This window comes from Pristiophorus japonicus, chromosome 15 (assembly GCF_044704955.1).
Source record: "Pristiophorus japonicus isolate sPriJap1 chromosome 15, sPriJap1.hap1, whole genome shotgun sequence".
Classification (NCBI taxonomy): domain Eukaryota; kingdom Metazoa; phylum Chordata; class Chondrichthyes; family Pristiophoridae; genus Pristiophorus; species Pristiophorus japonicus.
The window spans coordinates 57836391-57862230 of NC_091991.1; the positions used below are offsets into that span (position 1 = coordinate 57836391).

At 48.1% G+C, this 25840-nt stretch overlaps 1 protein-coding gene across 2 annotated transcripts in view; it reads left to right on the plus strand.

The window, feature by feature from the left end:
• Positions 1-5368, plus strand: part of mkrn1 (makorin, ring finger protein, 1) — a 79064-nt gene extending 73696 nt beyond the window's left edge. For both annotated transcript variants that reach the window (XM_070900501.1, XM_070900502.1), the window contains exons 7-8: positions 1592-1736; positions 3289-5368. In XM_070900501.1, the coding sequence (XP_070756602.1) occupies positions 1592-1736; positions 3289-3498 (355 nt within the window). In that variant the 3' untranslated portion in view covers positions 3499-5368. The remainder of the gene's footprint in view (positions 1-1591; positions 1737-3288) is intronic.
• Positions 5369-25840: the final 20472 nt, after the last annotated feature.

Consider the following 25840-nt stretch of genomic DNA (forward strand, 5'->3'; position numbering starts at 1 on the left):
GTAGTGCATGGCGGAGCATAGCCAAAAATGATTGGCAAAGACTCAGCTAAACCTAAAACAAAAGCAAAATACTGCAGATACTGGAAATCAATGTTGAACAGAACATGTAGTGAGCTAACTTACATTACTCTCCTATTCCTACCCAAATATTCACACTTTTAAACAAAACCAGAATTTCACTGTGGCCACATTGGTTAATTACCCTCCAACTAAACCAATATCTTTTTCACAGCCAATATCAAATAGCATCCAGTAAGTTACGTCTTTTTCCATTAATTTAAACTACATAAGACAATCGCAACATTTTTTTCCCCCCAGTTAAGCGTTCAATGGTTTCTTTTTTCTAGCTTCAAGGTTGCAAGTCTTATCTAGAACAAACATACAGACTCATCGTGTCCCCCCTTTTGAATCCTAACTTAATACTTTGATGGCCTTCCTCCAGTCCATAGTTAAACATCTTTGGTTCTCTTTCTCGGCACAAAGCTGCAGCTTCTGTGTCTGGTTTAACTCATAAGTTTTTATTACTTTCACATTCTTTCCTGCTAGCAGTTATACCAGGGACCCTTTTGGTCCATATCTCGGAGACCCCTTGGTCTTCATTTCATCCCACTAGCCAGTTTCTCAAACATCCTGGGGTCCCACCCTCCCCACCTCGGTTTTCGTCCTTCTGTGGTTCGCTATAACTTAGTTATACAGATTATCTCCTTCCCCTTCAATGCTACAGCTCTGCAGGTGGTAAACATAGTCACTGCCATTGCTAGCTGCCACATCATCCAGGTCAGAGGGTCTGCACTCTACTCGCAGCGCCAATTGTTGGAGTAAAAAGAAGACTTCTCTTCCTCAAGGTGGACTCCCTGATATAAGGAATTCACACCTGCCCATGTTGTATAGCGACCACGGAATCACGCAGACGAAACCTCGGTTAACCGGTTTTATTCGAACATGCTCGGGAAATATTCCGATGAACACCTCAAAGTACAAGAGTTCTACAGGCACAGTTAATACGATTTTTTGATTTGTGCGACCCTCCTACAAAACCACCGATTGGCCGCCTGCTCAGACTGGCTGAGTGGTTCTCCCCCACCTGTCCATCTCCCATCACATGTCACCCTTCTGGAATGTGTTCAACTTTGCATCAGTTCCTCATGACGTGTGAATCGACCTTCCTTCCCAGGGTTTGCTATCAGATTCAGATGCTGTTTACAATCTATGTTCCCAAACATTAGTGTCCTTGTTCTCTGTACTGAATGAGTGTTCTAAGGTTAATCCAATGGATGGTTCATTACCCATCAGGCTTCGCTATTCCCCTCTTACTAGCCCAATATAAGCGAGTGTATGAGCGTGCTTTACATACACATAAGCGGGTTATACAACATTGGTCAATATTACAATCCATTCCGTAAGACAGAAGAACACCTAATTCCCTTATGCTTCTTACTCAAGTGTACTTTTTATCTCCTTACAATGTTGTATTTTAAATATACTTGTTAATGATGAAATTGATCTAATGCTATTTTACTGGCTTATTTCACCAGATAAAGCGGGAGTTTTCAGTAAGTTATTCAATATTTTTTTATCTTTCGCTCTGCAGCAACAAGGCATGTCGATACTTTGATCAGGGACGCGGCACTTGTCCCTTTGGGGGTAATTGTTTCTACAAACACGCATACCCTGATGGTCGTCTGGAAGAACCTCAACCACAGAGGAAGGCAATTGGATCAATGGGTAGATATCGGGTAAGCAAATTACAATATGTTAAATCAGGTTTTGATTAAGAAAGTCGCCTTGCGTTATTGTTTTCATCTATGAGCTATAAGTTGAACTAGTTATAGAGAGGTATGATGGAACATCCTGCAATGACTTTTTTATATTTGGTTTCCTGATGAGCTGTGCCACTTCATGTTTCCTTTTAATTAAATGATGTAGGGAAAAATAGTTTGCAGAGATTTCCTTTACCTTTGTTTACTCCATGTGTGATTTTGACACTTTTCATGTAAATTATGTGTTTAGTATTATGCTGGTTAGTATGGTATAAATATATACAAACAAGTGGAACCCCAAATCTTACAGGTTGAGATCTTTAGTAAAGTGGTACCAGAATTGTATTCTTTTGGAGATCTGATTGAAATGGAACTACTACTGTAACTCAGTATTTCATGTTGACTTGTATAGTTAAATCAACCTGGTTTATACCCTCCACTGGTTTTTATGTTGTAATTTTGCACCAGTCCAACCTGAGGTTCAATTTCTTTCCATTGGCCTCCTCCCTGCTCCATGTTGCTTGATCTCCACTATCTTCAAAATATGCACGTGTACAAACAAATATGTGTCAGAACATTGCCTTGCTGAGAGCAAGTAGTCTTAAGTCGTGTCTGTACAGACTGAAAATACTAAGCCTGATCTAATCCTCTCAGTTTCACTGCAACTAGGATCATAGAATGGTTGCAGCATGGAAGAAGGCTATTCGGCCCGTCAAGCCCATGCCAGGTCTCAGCTAGTCCCACTCCCCCGGCCTTTCCTCGTAACCCTCCATTTTTTTTCCTTCAGATACTTATCCAACTCCCAGATTGAGTCTGCCTCCACCACCCTTTCAGACAGTAGATTCCACATTCTAACCACTCGTTGCATAAAAAAAGTTTTTTCCTGCATCGCCTTTGGATCTTTTGCCAATCATCTTAAATCTTTTTCCCTCTATCTACTCTGTCCAGACCCCTCATGACTTTGAACATCTCTATCAAATCTCCTCTCAATCTTCGCTTCTCCAAGGAGAACAACCCCAAGCTTCTCCAGTCTATCAACATAACTGAAGTCCCTCATTCCTGGAATCTTTCTCGTAAATCTTTTCTGCACTTTCTCTAAGACCTTCACATCCTTCCCAAAGTGTGGTGCCCAGGATTGGACACAGTAGTCCTGTTGGAGCCAAACCAGTGTTTTACACAGGTTCTTCATAATTTCCACACTTTTGTACTCTACCTCTATTCATGAAGCCCAGGATGCCATGAGCCTTTTTAACTGCTTTCTCAACCTGCCCTGCCACCTTCAACAATTTCTGTACACATACCCCAGGCCTCTCTCTTCGTGCACCTCCTTCAGGATTGTACCATTTAGTTTATATGTCCTCTCCTCATTCTTTCTACCAACTGTGGCATAAGCTGAAAGGAATTTTTTTGTCTAAAATAGTGGTCGTTTTAACAATTAACAATGTTAATTGGAGGTCGATTCAATATTGCTGAGATGTTTGTTCAAGACATTTTTAATTTGTTTACAATTACATACGTTTTGTCACAGAATCAACGAAGGACACATCTTTGGGATTTCATTGAAGAGAGAGAAAATGCTGATTCCTATGAAGATGATGAAATGGTCACTTTTGAGCTTGGTGAAGTGCTGCTTATGCTTTTGGCAGATGGCCCTGATGACGACTTTTCAGATTCTGATGATGAGTGGGACTTGTTCCATGATGAAATGGATGTTGATTATTATGAGTTTGACCTATAGCACCCGTTGTGGATTTTGGACTGTCTTGTTCTTTGATTTTTAGACAGTAGCTTTTCCTGTGTTGTGGCAGTGCCATATGTCTTAGGCAGGCCAGGCATTCTGGGTGCAGTTTCACTTTGGACGTTTGTGCAGAGTTCTTGTCGGTAGTGCATTAAAAGAAACTTGTTCCTTATGAAATATAAGTTAAATTAACTTGCTTTACTCAAGGTAATAAGCTGGAGGATAAATATAGCAATTGGCTGTATTTATTTATGTGGAATAAGAGTTGAGTAAAGATACTTGACCTAACATGGGTGTCTGTCCTTGGTGGTTATGAAAGCAATATGACCACTTGCATGCACAAAAGCCTGAAACCAACAAGGGACCACATACACCTTAATTCATCTGGCAACTTGTGTTATTCCATACAATGCCCTCTCCACATAACTACATTTGTTTTTAAAGAGGGTGTCGTGCAGTCAGTGGCCTTTTTAAAAGTCAAAGTATAAAATAATTATGGTTAACAACCGTGGTTTTTTCCTGTCTTTCTATTTTTTTAATTTTATATAGTATGCTAATATAACTCAGGAGAACCTGGGTTGGAGGAACTACTGAGTGCAGCTTGTGAGGGAGCTGAATTACCTATTGTGTTGAGATGACCAGACTGCTTTATTTCAGGACTTATTTGTTCCCACTTGTTGCATGGCTCAGCAACTCCCTCCCAACCAATTCTCATCACATCATCAGCACTCGGTTTATACAAAAATATTTTTTAAATAACCTCAAATAGGTCAGAAAGAAAAGGATGTTGATCAGAATTATTTTCAGTAGTTCAATTTTGAAAAGAGATCCGACTGTTGAGATTCCCTCTTTAAGTATGTACCCTGTTTGAAAAGGCTGTTTGCCACGGTGAAGTGAATTGATGGTATTTATAAAAGCAAAACAAAACATAATATAGCACCACCAGATTCCATAAGAAATGTGAGGTTAGCTGTTCCATATAACAGTTGATTTTTTATTTATTAACTATTGGCTGTTCTAACTGACATTTCCGTGTTAGTTGGCTTATTTAAATCTTTCATCTAATCGAGATAAAAATAATGACAAAAGAATTATGGGGTTACCAAAGTCTTGTTATTTATCCCTTTTTCATAAAAGTAGTCTCATTTTATATCTTGTAACAAGTTTATCTGACTGATTTCAGTTCAGATTTCATTTGGACTCTTAACATTAAGAATAGGGAGTTCTTGATACTGACTTAATCTGTTGTTTGGGAATGGTCGGAGTGAGTCTTTCGTAAAGTACAAAATTCATCAATTGCAAGTTGTAAGTGTGTAAATTTTCAGACTTGGGCAGATTAATTGCTGCCATTCTCTCCTTTACAAATGCTAAGATGGATTAGTTGAATATGCTGAGAGTTATTAATGAATGAGGTTCAATCAACTGTATCTATTTCTACTACCTTGTATTATAATATTTAAACTCCACATCCTCAGTCTCTGGCTTCATGGTATCTGCACAACATGAACTTATTTGCAGACTGAAAACTAGCATATATGTTCTTCTCCTTTACAGGATATTAGGATTCAGTGAATATTTTTAATGGAAGCATGGGAACCTGAGTAATTGCGGCATGACTTGGATATGTGACAATGCAAATTAGCCCTTTTTCCTCTTTGTGGAACTGCACGTGAGGTCTGAATTTGTGAAGAGGTTTGCTGTTGTGAGCCTAATCATCTTGGCAATGTAAGTGGAAGGGAATGTAGATTGCCAAAGCTATTTGAGACCAGTTATCATCCCTCTGGAACTATAGCTGAAACAGATGCCCTTTAAACTGTCATATTACAAGTATAAAACAGCATTTTTCTAAATAAATATCTTTTGCTCTAAACCATGTTGTATGTGTCCTGTGTGTATCCTGGATTTTAAAAAACAGTCAAGATGCTTGTGTACTCAACGGGGATGATCTCTAATACAACTTACATTGCATCTGCTGTTTTCGCTACTTAGTCTTCTGTCTGTACCGTGAACAATGAAGTTGTCCCTCAACGTGATGGGAGCCTCAGCAATGGTGTCATTTTCATTATTGTTTAAAAAGAGCTACCATAAGAAAGTGGAGAGTATCTCAATGAATTGATGAGATAAATGAGTAGGCAGATTTGTAATTAAAACGGGGTAAGCAGCAGAAAAAGCCAAAAAGCTAGTTTATTTAAGTGCGCATCCTGATGCCTTAATGTCCAAACCATTGGATGTTATAAGAAACTGTTGGCTGTTCAGCGTGGTATTTGTCATGTGTTATGCTGCAGCAATTTGTGTTCCATTTAATTGCTGTACTTCATGTTAGTTAACCACTGGAGTTAACAATGCCACAAATTTGCAATCTTTTATATTTTTAAAGTTGAGGTTGCACTCAAGCAGGTTTAGGAGTGCGAACACTGTACTTTTTCCTCTGGCCCTGGATTTGGATCTTGTCTGAACTGAAAGGATGGAAGTTTTCCCCTATTTTCTACTGGAACAGCCCGATATGAAATGAATTCTAAAGGAGCATTATGGGAACTATCTTAGCTGATATCACTTTAGTCAATATTTAGTCCAAGAAGGAAAATAAAAAGCATTGTCCAGAAATTTGTCAGCGGGCAGGTTGGGCGGGAAAGTTTTTTTTTGACAGCGCCTTTCCCAATGTCGGGTCTGTCGGCGATAAGCAGGCCCGATGGTCAGCAGCGGGCGACCCATTTAAACTCACTGTATTTAATTGGCTTTTTTATCTTACTTTTTAACTTAACTATATGGCCACGAGAACCATGCTGTTTGAGGAATACGTCCGTCAACCTGAGGTGGGAGTTCAGTGGCCATTGCTCCATCTGATTACTTGACAGCTTCAAATGTAAGCTCGAAAGCTTCCACCTGACATGATCACTTTCCTCAGCCACAAGCTATTTCTCAGTCCACTTCCAACACAGATTCTGCAGGCTTTCCACTCTCCAATCACTCTCACCTCAGTGGGAGAACCCTCTTACCATTGACAGAATGCTTCTGTCACCTATTCCATCAACATGAGTGCCCTTTATACTGTCTCACCTTGGTCCTCAGAATCCAACCACAATCTGTCCCAAAAGCAGTAGCACCAACAAGAACCTTCTCCGCAATCACCTGTTGCTGCAGAGGGCATCAGCACTTGAGCCCATTGCTGCCTGGGAGGCCAGGAATGGCCTCACCATGGCCAGATTTATTTCACAACGCTGTACATTCTGGCTGCCACCACTCCACACCAACACCATAAAGCATACCTACAATGTCCAAGCCATTCCTTTCACACTCACCACCATTGCGGGGGGTACCGTTGTATCTCGCCATTCACTACTTCCAAAGATGCACACAAACCTGTTCAAGAATGGAGTGTGTGGAAAATAAAGGTTTCAATGCTTGGCAACATTAACAGAAACTTTACATGAACATTGGCTAAAACACCCAAGTGACTACCCTTCTGTGTTGTTAGTTGGTATGATTGCACTAGGATGTGTGAGGGATGGCTAATGAGGGGGGGATGGGTGGACGTGCAAGCTAAGTTGGTGTAAGAATATGCTGGTGTAGAGTAGGGAAGGCAGAGTGATGGGGTTGTAATGAGTAGCATAGGAGGATGAAGGTGAGTGTGGCTTTGTACTAATGTTTCATGATCTAATGAGATCATTGAACGGTTTACGCCAATGCACCCAGGTCGTCCTGACGACATCCCTGCTTGTGACCTCTGCAATGTGCAACTATTCTGTGTTGGTCTCCTCCGTGCATGGGAAAGGAAGAGCAATTCCCTGCATGCTGTGACTCCCTCCATAAGCATATGGAGGGAGTCATGGGAAAACCTGTGTGCAGCCGTGCAGCCCTGTGTAGTGATTGGTTTGTAGCATTTCAAAAGTAAGCTGGCCATGGTCCCTTTAAGGAAACTGGCTGATGACCCATTTCCTTTAATTGGGCTGGGGTCTCTGAGCTCGCCGCTGGGCTGTTTGAGGAATGGTGGGGGGAGAAAGAGAGCGTGCCTAGTTTGGGGCGGGAGGGCAGAAAGAGAGGGCCGGGTTTTTTTTGGGGGGGGGAGGGAAGAGAGAGAGAGAGCGCCTGGTTTTGGGTGGGGCGGGGTGGGGGAGCGAGAGCCTGGTTGGGAGAGGGGAGGGGAAAAGGAGAGCCTCGTTTGGGGGGGGGGGGGGGTAGGGTAGAGAGAGAGAGAGACTGATTTGAAGAGCGGGGGGGGGGGGGGAAGAGAGCCTGGTTTGTGGTTGGGGGGGGGGAGAAAGCGAGCCTGGTTTGTGGTTGGGGGGGGAGAAAGCGAGCCTGGTTTGTGGGGGGCGGGGGAGGGGAAAGAGAGCCTGGTTTGTGGGGGTGGGAGGGGGAGGGATGGGGAGCCTGGGTTTGGGGGGGGGAAGAGAGAAGAGAGCCTGGGTTTGGGGGGGGGGGAGAAAGAGAAGAGAGCCTGGTTTGGGGGGGCGGGGGGAAAAGAGCCTGGTTTGGGGGGGGGGAGGAGAAGGGAGAGCCTGGTTTGGGGGGGGGGAAGAAGAGAGAGCCTGGTTTGGGGTGGGGGGGGAGAAGAGAGAGCCTGGTTTTGGGGGGGGGGGGGAAGAAGAGAGCCTGGTTTTGGGGGGCGGGGAGAAGAGAGAGTCTGGTTTAGTGGAGGGGAGAGAGAGCCTGGTTTGGTGGAGGGGAGAGAGAGCCTGGTTTTGGGGGGGGGTGGGGGGAAGAAGAAGAGAGAGCCTGGTTTTGGGGGGGGGGGGAGAAGAGAGAGCCTGGTTTGGTGGAGGGGAGAGAGAGCCTGGTTTGGTGGAGGGGAGAGAGAGCCTGGTTTGAGGAGGGGAGGGGAGAGAGAGCCTGGTTTGAGGAGAGGGTAGGGAGAGAGAGAGTCTGGTTTGGGGGGGCTGGTGTGGGGAGAGAGAGCCTGGTTTGAGGAGGAGGGGTTGTGGGGGGGAGAGAGAGCCTGGTTTGAGGAGGAGAGGGGGTGGGGAAGAGAGCGCCTGGTTTGAGGAGGAGCAGGGGGGGAAGAGAGCCTGGTTTTGAGATGGAGGGGAGGGGAAAGAGAGCCTGGTTTTGAGATGGAGGGGAGGGGGAAAGAGAGCCTGGTTTGAGGTGGGGGGGAAGAGGAAAGAGAGAGAGCCTGGTTTGGGGGGACGGGAGCAGGGAGAGAGCCTGGTTTGAGGAGGGGGCGGGAAGAGAGCTGGTTTTGGGGGGGGTGGGAGAGGAAAGAGAGAGCCTGGTTTTGGGGGGCGGGGGCAGGGAGAGAGCCTGGTTTGAGGAGGGGGCGGGAAGAGTGAGCCTGGTTCAGGGTGGGGGGTGGGAAAGAGAGAGCCTGGTTTGAGGGGAGGACGGGAGGGGGGAGAGAGAGCTTGGTTTGAGGAGGGGTTGGGGAGAGAGAGAGTCTGGGTTGGGGGGAGGGGAAAGAGAGCCTAGTTTGGGAGGGGGTGGGTGAAGAGAGAGCCTGGTTTGGTCTTGGGGAAAGTGTCATGTATTCAACTATCATTGTAACCCATGTATAAGCTGACCTAAGTTGTACACCTTGAGAACATTGACCACAAGGGGTGCACTTGTGGGAGACACTCCTAACCTGGACTTTCAGGTATAAAAGGGGAAGCTCCACCCACCTTCATCACTTGAGGTCTTGATAATAAAGGTAACTGGTCACAGTGACCTTCTCAAGTATGGGCCTCGTGTGCATTTATACTGTATAGTAAGGACATATCAGAAAGAGAGCCTGTTTTGGGGGGGGGGGGGGGGGAGAAGTGAGCGCCTGGTTTGTTTGGTGGGGGGGGGAGGAAGAAGTATATGAGAGAGAGAGAGCCGGGGGGGTGGGGGAGAGGGGATGAAAGAAATAGCCTGGTTTGAGGAAGCGGGGGTGGGCGGGAGAAAGAGAGCCTGGTTTTGAGATGGGTGGGGGGGCTGAGGTGGGGAGAGAGAGCCTGGTTTGAGAAAGGTGGGGGAGAGTGAGAGCCTGGTTTTGGTGGGGTGGGGGAAAGAGCCTGGTTTGGAATGGAGTGGCGGGGTGGGGGGGGAGAAAGAGAGCCTCGTTTGAGATGGGGAGGTGAGGGGGGAGAGAGCCTGGACTGGCGTGGGTTGGGGGAAGAGGAGAGAGCCTGATTTGGGGGGGATGCGGAAAGAGAGCCTGGTTTGCCGGGGGGTGGGGAAGAGGGGGGGAAGAAGAGAGCCTGGTTTGGGGGGGGGGAGAAAGAGTGCCTGGTTTGGGGAGGGGGGGGGGGAGAAAGAGTGCCTGGTTTGGGGGGGGGGGGAGAAAGAGTGCCTGGTTTGGGGGGGGGGGAGAAAGAGAGCCTGGTTTGGTTGGGGTGAGGGGGGGTGAAGAGAGAGCCTGGTTTGGCTGGGGTAGGGGGGAGAGAGAGCCTGGTTTGGGGGGGGGGGGAGGGAAGAGAGAGCCTGGTTTGGTTGGGGGGGAGGGGGGGTGAAGAGAGAGCCTGGTTTGGCTGGGGTAGGGGGGAGAAAGAGCCTGGTTTGGTTGGGGTGGGGGGGAAGGGAGAGTCTGTTTTGGAGGGGGGAGGAGGAGAAGGGAGAGCCTGGTTTGTTTGGTGGGGGGAGGGAGGAAGAAGTGTGAGAGAGAGAGAGAGCCGGTGGGGGAGAGGGGGCGAAAGAAATAGCCTGGTTTGAGGAAGCGGGGGTGGGGGGGGAGAGAAAGAGAGCCTGGTTTTGAGATGGGTGGGGGGGCTGAGGTGGGGAGAGAGAGCCTGGTTTGAGGAAGGTGGGGTGAGTGAGAGCCTGGTTTTGGTGGGGTGGGGGAAAGAGCCTGGTTTGGAATGGAGTGGGGGGGAGAAAGAGCCTCGTTTGAGATGGGGGGTGAGGCGGGGAGAGAGCCTGGACTGGCGTGGGTTGGGGGAAGAGAAGAGAGCCTGGTTTGGGGGGGATGCGGAAAGAGAGCCTGGTTTGCCGGCGAGGGGGGGGAAGAAGAGAGCCTGGTTTGGGGGGGGGGAGAAAGAGTGCCTGGTTTGGGGGGGGGGAAGAAGAGAGCCTGGTTTGGGGGGAGAAAAGAGAGCCTGGTTTGGTTGGGGTGGGGAGGGGCGAAGAGAGAGCCTGGTTTGGCTGGGGTAGGGGGGAGAAAGAGCCTGGTTTGGTTGGGGTGGGGGGGGGGGGAGGGAGAGTCTGTTTTGGAGGGGGGAGGAGGAGAAGGGAGAGCCTGGTTTGAGGAGGGGGGTGGGGGGAAGAGAACCTGGTCTGAGGAGGGCGGGGGGGGGGGGGGGTTAAAGAGAGAGCCTAGTTTGAGGAGGGCAGGCGGGGCGGTGAAGAGAGCCTAGTTTGAGGAGGGGGGGGGGGAAGAGAGCATGGTTTGAGGAGGGGGGAGAGAGATCCTTATTTGGGTGGGGGAGGGGAATGGGGAGAGAGCCTGGTTTGGTGGGACGTTAGGGGGGATGGTGGGGAAAGAGAGCCCCTGGCTTTTGGGGGGGGGGGGGGGGTTAGAGAGAGAGACTGGTTTGGGGGTAAGAGAAGAGAGAGTCTGGTTTGTGGGGGGGGAGTGCTGAGAGAGAGTCTGGTTTTGGGGGTGGGATGAGGGGGAAAGAGAGCCTGGTTTGGGGGTAGAGAGAGGGCCTGGTTTGGAGCAGGGTGAGGGGAGGAGAAGAGAGAGAGCCTGGTTTGGGAGGTGGGGGGTGGAGGGAGAGCCTCGTTTGGAGGGGGGTGTGGAAATGAGAGAGCCTGGTTTGGAGGGGGGTGTGGAGAAGAGAGAGCCTGGTTTGAGGGTGGGGGGGAAAGATAGAGCCTTATTTGTGGGGGAGAGAAGAAAGAAAGCCTGGTTTGGGTGGGGGAGGAAAGAGAGAGTCTGGTTGGGGGTGGGGGGAAAAGAGAGCCTAGTTTTGGGGGGTGGATGGCGGGAGGGAAGAGAGGGCCTGGTTTGGGGGGGGGGTGGTGTCATGTATGTAACCTTCATGTAACAACACTGCATACTATATACACCTAAGAAATGCACACCTTGACCACAGCGGGTGAACTTGTGGGAGACACTCCTAGCCTAGTCTTTCAGGTATAAAAGGGGAAGCTCCACCCACCTTCATCACTTCTTGGTCCTGTGAATAAAGGTTAGGTCACAGAGTGACTTTGTCTGCAGAATATGCCACGTGTGAATTTATAGTAGAGTGTAAGGACACAACATTTGGCGACGAGAAACAGGAATCAACGACTCATGACAATGGCCACTGGTAGCATGGTACTGTGTTGGTGAGGACTGGGACGATTTCATTGAGAGGCTCCAGCAGAGATTTGTCACGAAGGACTGGCTGGGAGAGTGCATCTACTGACCAGCTGTGGGCCTAAGACGTACGCGCTGATGAAAGGCCGGCGGACAAAACCTTCGAGGAGCTCAGCAAACTGATCGGTGAGCACCTCAAACCGGCGAGCAGTATACACATGGCCCGACACGATTCTGTACATACCGATGTCTGGAAGGACAGAGCATACCGGACTTTGTTGCGGACCTTCGGCGCTTGGCCAGCCTCTGTAAGTTCACAGGCGCCTGCACGGGGGAGATGTTACGGGATTTCTTCATTGAGGGCATTGGGCAGGCTGGGATTTTCAGAAAGCTAATTGAGACCAAGGACTTGACCTTGGAAGCGGTGGAGTTGATGGCTCAGACCTTCATAGCGGGGGAGGAGAAAACCAAGAAAATATACGCGCGCAACTCTGCTCCCAACGTGGCGATGGAGCAGCGAGTTAACGTTGTAAATGCGACTCAGAACCCCGCAGGCAGGCAAGGGCAATTCGACACCACCCAGGCAGTAACAGACTCTAGAGTGGGTCATCAACAGAGACAATGGCAGGTTGAATGGACATTTACACCATCACAAGGGACAATATGTCCCGGGATGGGGCCATTGACACCCACTAACAGAGTGCTCAAGAGTAATCAAAGAGACAATCAGAGAGGAACGCCTGGTAACAGCCCTTTTGTTCACAACAATCTCAGCTCATGCTGGAGGTGTACAGACATGCTGCAAAAACCTGCAGGTTCCAACAATTCATCTGTAGAAATTGTAACTTTAGTGGACATTTAGCCAGAATGTGCAGGAAGCCCATAGCGAGGCTAATTTACGAGGCAGATGAACCACAAGAGGGGTCTGCAAGGCGGGGTGATGCTTGGAACACAGCAATGGACGCTGAAGTTCAGTGGGTTCAGGTGGCAAACATCCACAGCTCATATACAAAAACGCCACCTATGATGATGAAAGTCCTATTGGAGCTGGACACAGGGGCCAGCTGTTCACTTATGAGTGTCCAACAATTCGAGAAACTATGGCCACTCAGAGCTAGCAGACCCAAACTAGAACGCATTGATACGCAATTACGAACGTACACCAAAGAGATCATCCCAGTACTAGGCAGTGCAATGTTGGTGATCACACATAATGGATCAGAGAACCGGCTGCCACTCTGGATCATCCCGGGGAATGGTCCCACGCTTTTGGGAGGAGCTGGCTAGCCGAGATGAACTGGAAATGGGGGGATGTGCACGCCATTTCATCTGTGGAGCGAAGTTCATGCTCACAGGTCCTACAGAAATTTGAGTCACTATTTCAACCTGGTGTCGGGACTTTCAAAGGTACCAAAGTAGTGATACGCATCACCCCGGACGCCAGACCAGTGTACTATAAAGCCAGAGCTGTGCTGTATGTGATGCGGGAGAAAATTGAGAGTGAGTTGGACAGGTTGCTAAGAGAGGGCATAATTTCGCCCATTGAATTCAGCGACTGGGCAAGCCCCATCGTCTCTGTCCTAAAAACGGATGGCTCGGTCAGGATCTGTGGCGATTACAAGGCCACTATCAATCGAGTGTCACTACAAGATCAATACCCGCTTCCGAGAGCAGAGGATCTTTTTGCCACGCTGGCAGGTGGCAAGCTGTTCACAAGTTGGACCTCACTTCAGCCTACATGACCCAGGAACTGGCCGAAGAATCCAAGCTACTGACCACCATCACCACGCACAAGGGGCTGTTTGTCTACAACAGGTGTCCGTTTGACATTCGTTCAGCAGCCGCTATCTTTCAAAGGAACATGGAAAGCCTGCTCAAAGCCATCCCTAGAACAATCGTATTTCAGGACGACATCCTTATCACCGGTTGAGACACCGAGGAACAACCCCACAACCTGGAGGAGGTGCTACGCCGACTGGACCGGGTAGGCCTGCGACTAGAGAAGTCCAAGTGTGTGTTTTTGGCCCCAGAGGTTGAGTTTTGGGCAGGAGGGTTGCCGCAGATGGGATCCGGCCTACCGAATCCAAAACGGAGGCGATTCATCATGCGTCCAGGCCCGGCAATACTTCGGAGTTGCGTTCATTTCTGGGACTCTTGAACTATTTCGAGAACTTTCTGCTGAACGTAAGCACATTGTTGGAGCCGCTACACATGCTCCTGCGTAAGGGTTGCGATTGGTTTTGGGGGGACTGTCAGGAATGGGCGTTCCATCGGGCACGGAACCTATTTTGTTCTAATAAGCTATTGACCCTGTACAACCCCTGTAAGAAATTGGTTTTGGCATGTGATGCATCATCCTATAGGGTTCGGTGCATGTTGCAGCAGAGTAATGATGGGGGCCAACTCCAACCTGTGGCTTATGCCTTCAGGTCGCTCTCCCAAGCAGAAAGGGGATATGGGATGGTTGAAAAGGAAGCACTCGCATGTGTCTACGGGGTGAAAAAGATGCCTTTTTGGCAGAAGGTTCGTGTTAGAAACGAACCACAAGCCGTTAACATCCCTGTTGTCAGACAGCAAAGCTGTCAATGCTAATGCGTCAGCTCGCATACAGCGATGGGCTCTCACGCTGGCTGCGTATGACTACACTATACGGCACCGGCCAGGCACTGAAAATTGCGCTGATGCGCTCAGCAGGCTTCCACTGGCCACCACTGCGGGGGCAGCGGAGCAAAGCGCTGAGATGGTCATGGCTGTCGATGCTTTTGACAATGAAGGCTCCCCCATCACAACCCGCCAGATCAAAATCTGGACCAACAGAGATCCCCTCCTATCCTTGATTAAGAAATGTGTCCTGACTAGTGATTGGGCGGCCGCACACGGAGCATGCCCTGAGGAGGTCAGACCGTTTCACAGACAGATGGATGAGCTCGCCATCTAAGCCGACTGCCTAGTATGGGGCAGCCAGATAGTCATGCCCCAGAAAAGAAGGGAAGCATTCATCAGGGAACTCCATAGCGAGCACCCAGGCATTGTGCTGACGAAGGCCATTGCCTGGTCACATGTATGGTGGCCGGGAATTGACTCAGACCTGGAACACTGTGTTCGCAGGTGCACGACATGTGCCCAGCTGGGCAATGCCCCCAGGGAGGCCCCACTCAGCCCGTGGCCCTGGCCCTCCAGGCCATGGTCATGTATTCACATAGACTACGCGGGTCCCGTGGACTTCATGGGAAAAATGTTCCTCGTTGTTGATACGTACTCAAAATGGATCGAGTGCATCATATTGAATTTGTGCACGACATCCACCACTGTGGAGAGTCTGCGTGCGGTCTTTGCGACCCATGGCTTGCCAGACATCCTGGTTAGCGACAACGGCCCGTGTTTCAGTTGCTATGAATTCCGGGAGTTCATGTCAGGTAATGGCATCAAACATGTCAGGACAGCACCGTTCAAGCCGGCCTCCAATGGCCAGGCGGAACGTGCGGTCCAAATCATAAAACAAGGCATGCTCCAGATTCAAGGACCCTCCCTTCAATGCCGCCTATCGCGCCTCCTGCTGGCCTACAGGTTCCGACCACATTCGCTCACGGGAGTCCTGCCCACGGAACTACTCATGAAACGTACACTAAAAACTCGGCTGTCCCTCATTCATCCAGTCCTGTCAGACATTGTTGAGGGCAAGCGCCAGTCCCAAAATGAGTGCCATGACCGTAACTCAAAGGGGAGATGTACAGAAATCAATGATCCTGTATTTGTTCTTAATCACGCTTTGGGGCCCAAGTGGCTTGAGGGTACTGTAATTGGCAAAGAGGGGAATAGGGTCATCGTGGTCAGACTTAACAATGGACAGATATGCCGCAAGCATCTGCACCAAGTAAAAAAAAGGCTCAGCATGGACACTGAGAACCTGAGGAAGATCATGAGATGCTGCCCACACCACCGCCAGTGAATGAGCAACAAGATTTCAGCAGCATGCACAGTCTCTGTTGCCAGCCCGGACAAGCCAGGATCACTTATAGGTGATGCGTCGTCCTATAGGGTCGGGTGTGTGTTGCAGCATGTGAATGCCAATGGTCAGTTACAGCCGGTAGCTTATGCCTCTAGAAGTCTGTCCCGGACAGAAAGGGGCTATGGGATGGTAGAAAAGGAAGCACTAGCATGTGTATCTGCAGTAAAAAGAATGCACCAGTACCTGTTTGGCAGGAAATTTGAGCTGGAGACAGATCACAAACCCCTAACGTCCCTTTTGGCCGACAACAAGGCTATAAATGCAAATGCAACGGCTCGCATACAGAAGTGGGCACTTACGTTAGCCGCCTATGACTACACAATTTGGCACAGATGGGCACTGAAAACTGTGCCGATGCACTCAGCAGGCTACCACTAACCACCACTGAGGGGGCAGCTGAGCATGATGCTGAGATGGTCATGGCTGTTGAAGCTTTCGAAAGCGAAGGCTCAGCCCGTCAGATTAAAGTCTGGACAAATAAAGACCCGCTACTGTCTTTAGTTAAGAAAAGTGTCCTGAATGGGGACTGGACAGCCACGTATGGGGCATGTCCTGAGGAGTTTAAACCATTTCATAGGCGCAAGGATGAACTCTCGATTCAGGCCGATTGCCTACTGTGGGGTATAACGTTAACAGTTTGTTGGAGCGTAACAAATTGCGTGCTCTATCAAAAGCCCTTTCCTGGCTGTCCCCCCAGACCCAATCGCGACCTTTGCGTAGGCGCACGTGTAGCGGCTCTAACAGTGTGTTCAATTTGGGAAGAAAGTTGGCAAACTAGTTCAGGAGCCCCAGGAACAAATGCAGCTCCATCGTGTTACGGGGTCTGGGTACTCTCTGGATCGCTTCCCTTTTGAACGCAGCAGGTCTGATCCCGTCTGCTGCTACCCTCCTCCCCAGAAATTCTACCTCTGGAGCTAAGAAGACTTCGCCTTTTTCAGTCGTAGCCCTACCCGATCCAGTCTGCGTAGCACCTCCTCCAGATTGTGGAGGTGTTCTTCAGTATCGCGACCCGTGATGAGGATGTCGTCTTGAAAAACCACCGTCCTTGGAATCGACTTGAGGTGGCTTTCCATATTTCGCAGAAAGATCGCGGCGGCCGAACGAATCCCGAACGGACATCTGTTGTACTCAAACAACCCCTTGTGTGTAATGATGGTGGTCAGCTTCTTCGATTCACTCGCCAGCTCCTGGGTCATGTAAGCTGAGGTCAGGTCCAATTTTGAAAAAAGTTTGCCACCGGATAGCGTCGCAAAGAGGTCCTCGCCATGTGCATGCTGCTTGCCGGTTTAAGGTGATCCCCGATCAACTTACTGAGCTCTTCAACGTCTTGTCCGCTGGCTTCTCTGGCGCTAGAAGGTCCTTCATCAGGGAGTACATTCTGGATCCACAAACGTCAGGAGATGAACCCTGCATTTGTCGGCCGAATCCTGTCCCAACTATTCCTTAGTGACAAAACTTTGCTGTAGTCTCTCAATAAAGTCGTCTCAATCATCACCAACACAGTACCTCTCTTCTGTGCTGCTAGTGGTCATGCTCGCGTGGTTTAAATCCCAGTTTCCCGTCGCCAATAATATGTCCTTACTATACAGTATAAATGCACACGAGGCCCATACTTGAGAAAAGATCATTCTGTGACCAGTTGCCTTTATTACCAAGACCTCGAGGCAGCCTGTGGGTGCAGCTTCCCCTTTTATACCGGAAAGTCCAGATTAGGAGTGTCTCCCACAAGTTCGCCCCCTGTGGTCAGTGTTCTCAAGGTATACAAATTAGGTCAGCTTATACATGGGATACAATGACAGTTGAATACATGACAGTTGCCGTCGCTGCTTTGGGGCTATATTGATGTTAATGACGGAGCAGATTAGGCGGTGGACCATCCAGCAGTCATCGGCTGCTGTCATGGCGCAGGTGATGCGCACATCCTTGCGATCCCTCGCTCAGACAATGACGTAGTCGAGCAGATGCCAGTGCTTGGAGCGAGGGTGCTGCCATGATGTCTTGTACTTGTCCCTCTGATGAAACAAGGTGTTGGTAATGACAAGACAATATTCAAGGCATTTCATCAGGAGCAGGGTACCGCTGGAGTTGGTTATCCCTACCCCTTCTCTGCTGATCACACCTCCCCAGAGGTCTGTGTCCTTTCTGACTCTGGCATTGAAATCACCAAGAAGGATCAGCTTGTCGTCTGTTGGAACTTGGGACAGGGATTGTTTAAGGCTGGAGTAGAATTCCTCTTTGGTCTCATCTGTAGCGTCCAGTGTTGGGACGTATGCGCTGATGACCGTAGTGCACTGGTTCCGGGCTAGAGTGAGTCGAAGAGTCATGAGACGTTCGCTTATCCCGCCAGGGGAGTATTTGAGACGGCCCACCAGCTCATTCTTGATGGCAAAGCCCACTTAGTGGAGGTGGCGTTCTTCTTATTTGTCTTTCCAGAGGTATAACATCACCTTGCTCTTTGAGCTGGCCTTCCCCTGCCTGCCAGGTCTCGCTTAGGGCGGTGATGTCAACGTCGAAGCATCTGAGCTCCCGGGCAACAATAGCAGTGCGGCGTCCATGAGGGTCCTGACGTTCTAGGTCCCGAACTTCATTTTGAAGGGCGGAAGATGCCTGTGCGTGAGGTCTTTTAACGTGGGGTGGCCGTTGCACACCAGCTACTACACAGTCTTGGCCCAGTGACAAGGGGTCCAAAACGCATGGAGACCAAGCTCTACTCTATGGGCCTAATTGCCTACGGTGGGGTGTGAGCCGTAACCTCGGCGCTGAGCAGCACCTTTCGGAGAGATGGTGAGAGATCCGAGGTGTGGAGAGTGGGCTGAGAGATTTGAGGTAATGCTTCCCTCTCCCAGGTATTAACTCCTGACTGAAGGCAGGCATTGGGATGGCCAGAGATCCACTTCGTGGGAGGAGGAGAGGTCAGAGAGGTCAGACTGGCCAACGCCATTGCACGAACCACGTGCTCGACAGGGGCTTCGCAGTTGAGTGAGAGCAGCGGCCGGAGGGAGGCCAGAATGTCGCTGGAGTCGGGTGTGAAGAGAGAGGGTAAAGTCGAAGTACCGACGGAGCCGGGTGCGAGGGCGGAGAGAGAGGGTACAGTCCAGAATGCCACTGGGATCGAGTGTGAGGGTGGAGAGAGAAGGTAGGGCCCAAACCTGTGGACGGAGCTGGTCGGAGGCTCACAGGACACCGTCGAGGATCGAGTGGAGCAGCTGAGTTGGCCACATCCAGTGGGGGAGCGAAAGTCTGGTCGATCTGGATGGTAAATCAGGCACTCACAGATGGCAGTAAGAAGCAGGCATGGTTGGGTGATGAGCAATGGGCTCAGGTAGCTGCCCTTGCAGCACGGGTTTTAGGGATAAGGAGTACACTTTAGGGGTAAGAAATGCACCCACTATTCAGGCCAGGGGAAGCTTAAACAGTGAAGGGCGGGGGGGAGATTGGGGGAGAAAGAGTGAAGGATGGCAATGGATGGCCAGGGGTACATTTGTTCAGAGAGAGCTCCCTAGGGAGCTGCCATCCCTGAGGCCACAAACAGCAATTTAACAGGACTATGGCAAAGGAAAATCTCTGGACTAGATTTTTTTTCTGACCAGTTTCATCATTTTTTGATAACATTTTAGATAGCAACAGGACAACAAGCAAAAAAGCTGGATAATTTATCCACACAATTTGGTTATCACTTGAATCAGTACTCCTGCATGTTGAACACCACTTCGAAGAAACAAGGGCACAGAATGTACTCTGGGTGGGGGACTTCAATGTCTATCACCAAGAGTGGCTCAGTCGCATGACTACTGACCAAGCTGGCCGAGTCCTGAGGACATAGCTGCCTGACTGGGCCTGCGGCAGGCGATGAGAGAACCAACACAAGGGAAAAACCTACTTGACCTTATCCTCACCAACCTACCTGTTGCAGAGGCATCTGTCCATGACAGCACTGGCAGCAGTGACCACCCCACAGTCATTGTGGAGTCATACTGAGGACACCCTCTATGGTGTTGTGTGGCACTACCACCATGCCAAATGGGATAGATTCAGAACAGCTCTCGCAGCTCAAAACTGTGCCTCCATGAGCCGCTGTGGGCTATCAGCAGCAGCAGAATTGTATTGCACCACAATCTGTAACCTCATGGTCTGGTATGTACATCACTCTACCATTAGCATCAAGCAAGAAGACCAACCCTGGTTCAATGAGTGTAGAAGAGCATGCCAGGAGCAGCACCAGGCATACCTAAAATAAGGTGCCAACCTGGGGAAGCTGCAACACAGGACTACAGGTATGATTAACCGCAAAAGCAGCATGTGATCCCACAATCAACAGATCAGATCCAAGCTCTGCAGTCCTGCCACATCTAGTTGGACAAATAAACAACTAACGGGAGGAGGAAGCTCCATAAATATCCCCATCCTCAATGATGGTGGAGCCCAGCACATAAGTGCAAAAGACAAGGCTGAAGCAATTGTAACCATCTGCATCCAGAAGTGCCAAGTGGATGATCCATATCAGCCTCCTCCTGAGGTCCCATCATCACAGAAACTCCACATGATATCACAATATGGCTGAGCGCATTGGATACAGAAAAGGTCATGGGCCCTGACAATATCCCGGCTGTCGTGCTGAAGACTTACAGTCCAGAACTAGCCACACCTCTAGCCAAGCTGTTGCAGTACAGCTACAACACTGGCATCTACCCGACAATGTGGATAACTGCCCAGAAATGTCCTGTCCACAAAATCAGGATAAATCCAATCCAGCCAATTACCGCCCCATCAGTCTACTCTCAATCATCAGCAAAGTAATGGAAGGTGTCGTCGACAGTGCTATCAAGCGGCACTCACTCACCAACAACCTGTTCACCGGTGCTCAGTTTTCATTCTGCCATGACCACTCGGCTCCAAACCTTGGTCCAAACATGGACAAAAGGCCTGAATTCCAGAAGGAAGGCAAGAGTGTCTGTCCTTGACACCAAGGTAGCATTTGACCGAGTGTGGCATCAAGGAACCCTGGTAAAATTGAAGTCAATGGCAATCAGGGGAAAACTCTCCACTGGCTGGAGTCATATCTAGTACAAAGGAAGATGATTGTTGGAGGTCAATAATTTCAGCCCCAGGACATTGCTGCAGGAGTTCCTCATGGCAGTGTCCGAGGCCCAACCATCTTCAGCTGCTTCATCAATGACCTTCCCTCTATCATAAGGTCAGAAATTATGTTTTTCACTTATGATTGCAGTGTTCAATTTCATTTGCAACTCCTCAGATAATGAAGCATTCCATGCCCGCATGCAGCAGGAACTGGACAACCGTCAGGCTTGAGTTGATAAGTGGCAAGTAACATTTGTGCCACGTAAGTGCCAGGCAATGACTATCTCCAACAAGCGAGAGTCTAACCACCGCCCCATGACATTCAACGGCATTACCATCGCCGAATCCCCCACCATCAATATTCTGGTGGTCACTATTGATCAGAAACTTAACTGGACCAGCCACATAAATACAGTGGCAACAAGAGCAGGTCAGAGGCTGGGTATTGCGTGATGAGTGTCTCACCTCCTGACTCCCCAAAGCTTTTCCACCATCTACATGGCACAAGTCAGGAGTGTAATGGAATACTCTCCACTTGCCTGGATGAGTGCAGCTCCAACAACATTCAAGAAGCTCAACATCATCCAGGACAAAGCAGCCCGCTTGATCGGCATCTGATCCACCACCTTAAACACTCACTGCCTCCGCCACCGGCGCACCGTGGCTGCAGTGTGCACCATCTACATGATGCACTGCAGCAATTCACCAAGGCTTCTTTGACAACACCTCCCAAACCCATGACCTCTGGCACCTAGAAGGACCAGGGCAGCAGGCGCATGGGAGCACCATCACCTGCAAGTTGCCCTCCAAGTTACACACTATCCTGACTTGGAAATATATCCAGGACAATTAGGGATGGGCAATAAATTCTGGCCTAGCCAGTGGTATCCACATCCCAGGAACGACAAAAAAATTTAAATTCCACTTAACAAAACTATAAATAAGTCTGCGTGAGATGTCCTGGTGACACTGGAAATTGGTGCCTATACTACAGGGGTTTAATGCATGAGGCTGAATCTACAATTCCTCAAAACTGCAAGACCCTATTTTCAGATAGGTTTCTGGAGGAAGGTTCCTTGGGGCAGGGCAAGGGGAAGAAGAAATGTGAGATTATGTCAACCTGTAGTGCCTACAAGCACTATCCAATTGTCAGTTAGGAATGGCAGAGACCTGAGGGGTAATCGCATTCCTTTTCTGAATATAGTACTTTTTCAGGAAGCCAAAATTTAAAATTCTGTGGAAAATCTAGATGTAACGCTGATCTGAGATATCAGAAGCTGAGCCAAGATGACCCCTGTTCAGATTGTAACATCAGTAGTTTCTCAATACCGTTGAGTTTAAGGTTACTGAAGTCATTCATTAATATTGATAGTGAAGTTTCCTTGATCTGCATACAGATTCCTTTTACCAAAATCCCGAAATAAGGATACATCATTTCATAACCAGATCTATTAATTGAGAGTCGAAAGGTTCCATGCACCCCTAATTATATTAACTGTATGCTGTAATATTTTAACATTTAAGTAATGTGTTTTTTAGGGTGAGACTCCTACTTTTCCTTGCCCTCAGCCTGTACACTGAATAACATCTTCCTTCGTTTCCATTAATAGCTCTTTGAAATTAGTAATTGATATAGAATTTAAAAACATAAGAACAGGAGTAGGCCATTTAGCCCCTGGAGCCTGTTCTGCCATTCAGTTAGATCATGGCTATCGGTAGTTTAACTCTATCTATCCGCCTTGGTTCCGTACCCCTTAATACTCTTGCCTAACAAAAATCTATCAATCTCAGTTTTGACATTTTCAATTCACCTAGCCACAACAACTTTTTGGGGAAGAATGTTCCATATTTCCAATATGTTTTGTGCAGGAGTGTTTTCTGACATCACCCCTACACAGCCTAGCTCTAATTTTAAGGTTACACCCCTTGCTCAGGACTCTCCTTCCAGAGGAAATAGTTTCATAGAATGGTTACAGCACAGACAGAAGCCATTCGGCCCGTCGAGCCCGTGTCGGCTCTCTGCAAGAGCACTTCAGCAAGTCCCACTTCCCCGCCTTTTCCCCGTATCCTTGCAACATTTTTTTCCTTCAGGTATTATCCAATTCCCTTTTAAAAGCCACAATTGAATTTGCCTCCACCACCCTTTCAGGCAGTGAATTCCAGATCCTAACCACTCGCTGCGTAAAAAATGTTTTTCCTCATGTCGCTTCTCTCTATCTGCCTTAATTCCTTTAATTATCTTAAACACTTCAATCAGATCACCACTTCATCTTCTATATTCAAGGGAATAAAAGCCTAGTCTATAGAACCTGGCCTCATAATTTGACCATTTTAGCCCCAGTATCATTGTGGTGAATCTGCTCTGCTCCCCCTCAAAGTGCACCTGAGGTGTGGTACCCAGAACTGAATGCAGAACTCCAGATGGGGTCTGACCAGAGCTCTGTACAGATGTAACATAACCTCCACCTCTTTGTATTCCAGTCCTCGAGATAAAGGCCAACATTCCATTAACCTTTAATAATTTTTTACCTGTCCACTAACTTTTAGTGATTTCTGTACTTGGACCCCTAAATCTCTCTGCTCATCCACAGTTCCTAGCTTCTTGCCATCTAGAAAATACTCTGATCTATCTTTCTTAGATCTACATTGAACTCCATCTGCCACAGTTTTTTCCACTCACTTTATCATTGTCCCATTGCAACTTTCTGATCCAATCTACATTATTTACTGCCCCACCTAACTTAGTGTTGTCAGGAAACTTCATTCAAGTCATTTATAAATATAGTGAAAAGCTGTGACCCCAGTACAGATCCCTGGGGGACACCACTGGTTACATCCTGCCAATTCGAGTACATACTCATCATCCCTACACTGTCTCTTACCTTATAGCCAATTCTCTATCCAAGCCAATAGGTTGCCTCCAATTCCATGCACTCTCATTTTTGTTAACAGTCTCTTAAATGGAACTTGGTTGAATGCCTTCTGGAAGTCCATAGAAATAACATCCATAGACACTCCTTTATCTACCTTGTTGGTTACCTCCTCAGAAAATTCAATTAGGTTTGTTAGATATGGCTTACCCTTTACAAATCCATGCTGGCTCTCTGACCAGCTCATATTTGTTTAAATGCCCAGTCACTCTGTCCCTAATAACAGATTCTAGTCATTACCCCACAACTGACATTAGACAAATAATCCTATAATTTCCTAGTTTATCTCTCATTCTTTTTAAATGGTGGAGTGACATTGGCAGTTTTCCAATGCAAGGATACAATTCCTGAATCAAGAGAATTTTGGAAGATTATTTTCCTCACCTACTATTTTTAATACCCTGGAGTGAAAACCACTGGGTCCTGGAGATTTGACTATCTTTAATAAGGAGAGGAGAGTGAGGAGAGAAGAAAGAGAGAAAGAGAGAGAGAGAGAAAGATAAAAGAGAAGAAAGAGCAGAGAGAGAAAAGAGAGGAGAGGAGAGGAAAGAGAAGAGAGAGAGAGAGAGAGAGAAGAGAAACAGGAGAAAGAACTGAGAGGGATGAGAGAGGGGAGAGAAGGGAGAGGAGGGAAGAAAAGAGGAGAGGAGAGAAGAGAGAGGTAAGAGGTGAGAGGAGGGAAAAAAGAGAATAGAAGAACGAATAGGAGAGGAGAGAGATAAGAGAGGGGCGAGAGGGGAGAAAAGAGGAGAGAGGAGAGGAGGAGAGAAGAGTGAATAGAAGAGAAGTAAGAAGGGAAAAAACAACTTGGATTGATATAGCGCCTTTCACAAGCACCGGACGTCTCAAAGCGCTTTACAGCCAATGAAGTACTTTTGGAGAGTAGTCACTGTTGTAATGTAGGAAACACGGCAGCCAATTTATGCACCGCAAGCTCCCACAAACAGCGATGTGATAATGACCAGGTAATCTGTTTTTGTTATGTTGATTGAGGGATAAATATTGGCCCAGGACACCAGGGATAACTCCCCTGCTCTTCTTCGAAATAGTGCCACAGGATCTTTTACGTCCATTTGAAACAGTAGATGGGGCCTTGGTTTAATAGCACCTCTGACAGCACAGCATTCCCTCAGCAGTGCACTGGAATATCAGCCTAGATTTTTGCACTCAAGTCACTGGAGTGGGACATGAACCCACAACCTTCTGACTCAGAGGCGAGAGTGCTACCCACTGAGCCACAGCTGATTATTCACATGCTCTGCTGTGAAGATCAATACAAAGTAGCTATTCAGTAATCCTGCCATTTCCTCATTTCCAGTTACTATGTCACCTGTGGCTGTCATGAAAGGGCCCACATTACTCTTAGCCAGCCACTTAATATATTTGTAAAAATTCTTTAGCGTTGTCCTCGAAATCCCTCACAACCTTTTTCTCATGTTCCCTTTTTGTGGCTCTTACCACTTTCTTTGTATCCCTTTGCTCTTCTTTGTATCTCTCCGAGTCCACGGGATCTCTACTGTTCTTTGCCTTCATACAAGCCCTTTCTTTCAGTTTTACACTATCTCTCATAACTGTCGGCCTGCTGAGTCGTGCGTGGCCTTGGCTTGCTATTTCTCACAGCCCAGCTGAGATTACAAATGCAGTATCAGCACATCAACATTGCACCATCATGCCACCTCTGAACATAGTTCAGCTCACTTCATAGTTCCTTTCATTGAGCAGGTATGTACTAAATGGAGGCTCTGGTGCCTTCTAGTGTTGGAGAAGGGATAGAATTGGAGGGGAGAGTCATAGCTGAGGGATCTTTGAGGCTTTTTGCAACTGATTATAGGAAACATTGTGAAAGTTGTGAGTAGGCTGTCTACTGAGCAGCGTAACTCAGGCAGGCAGGCAATGAAAAGACAAAACATAGTGGCAAATTACCTAAATCCCCCCATACTAATTACAAACTCTGTGCACGGGGCAAAGTGGCTCAGTATTCACTATATCACAGAATGACAAGGTATGGGATGGAACTCAGGATTTCATGTGTGGTGAGTTTAATGTCAGTGTGCCATCAAAAGGAGATGACAGGCATCAGCTAAGCATCTGCTTAAGTGAGTGATGGAAAGAAAGAGAAAAATCATCACAATGAGGCTTGCATAATATTACTATGGTCTCTCACATTGTGGGTGCAATTTAAAAACC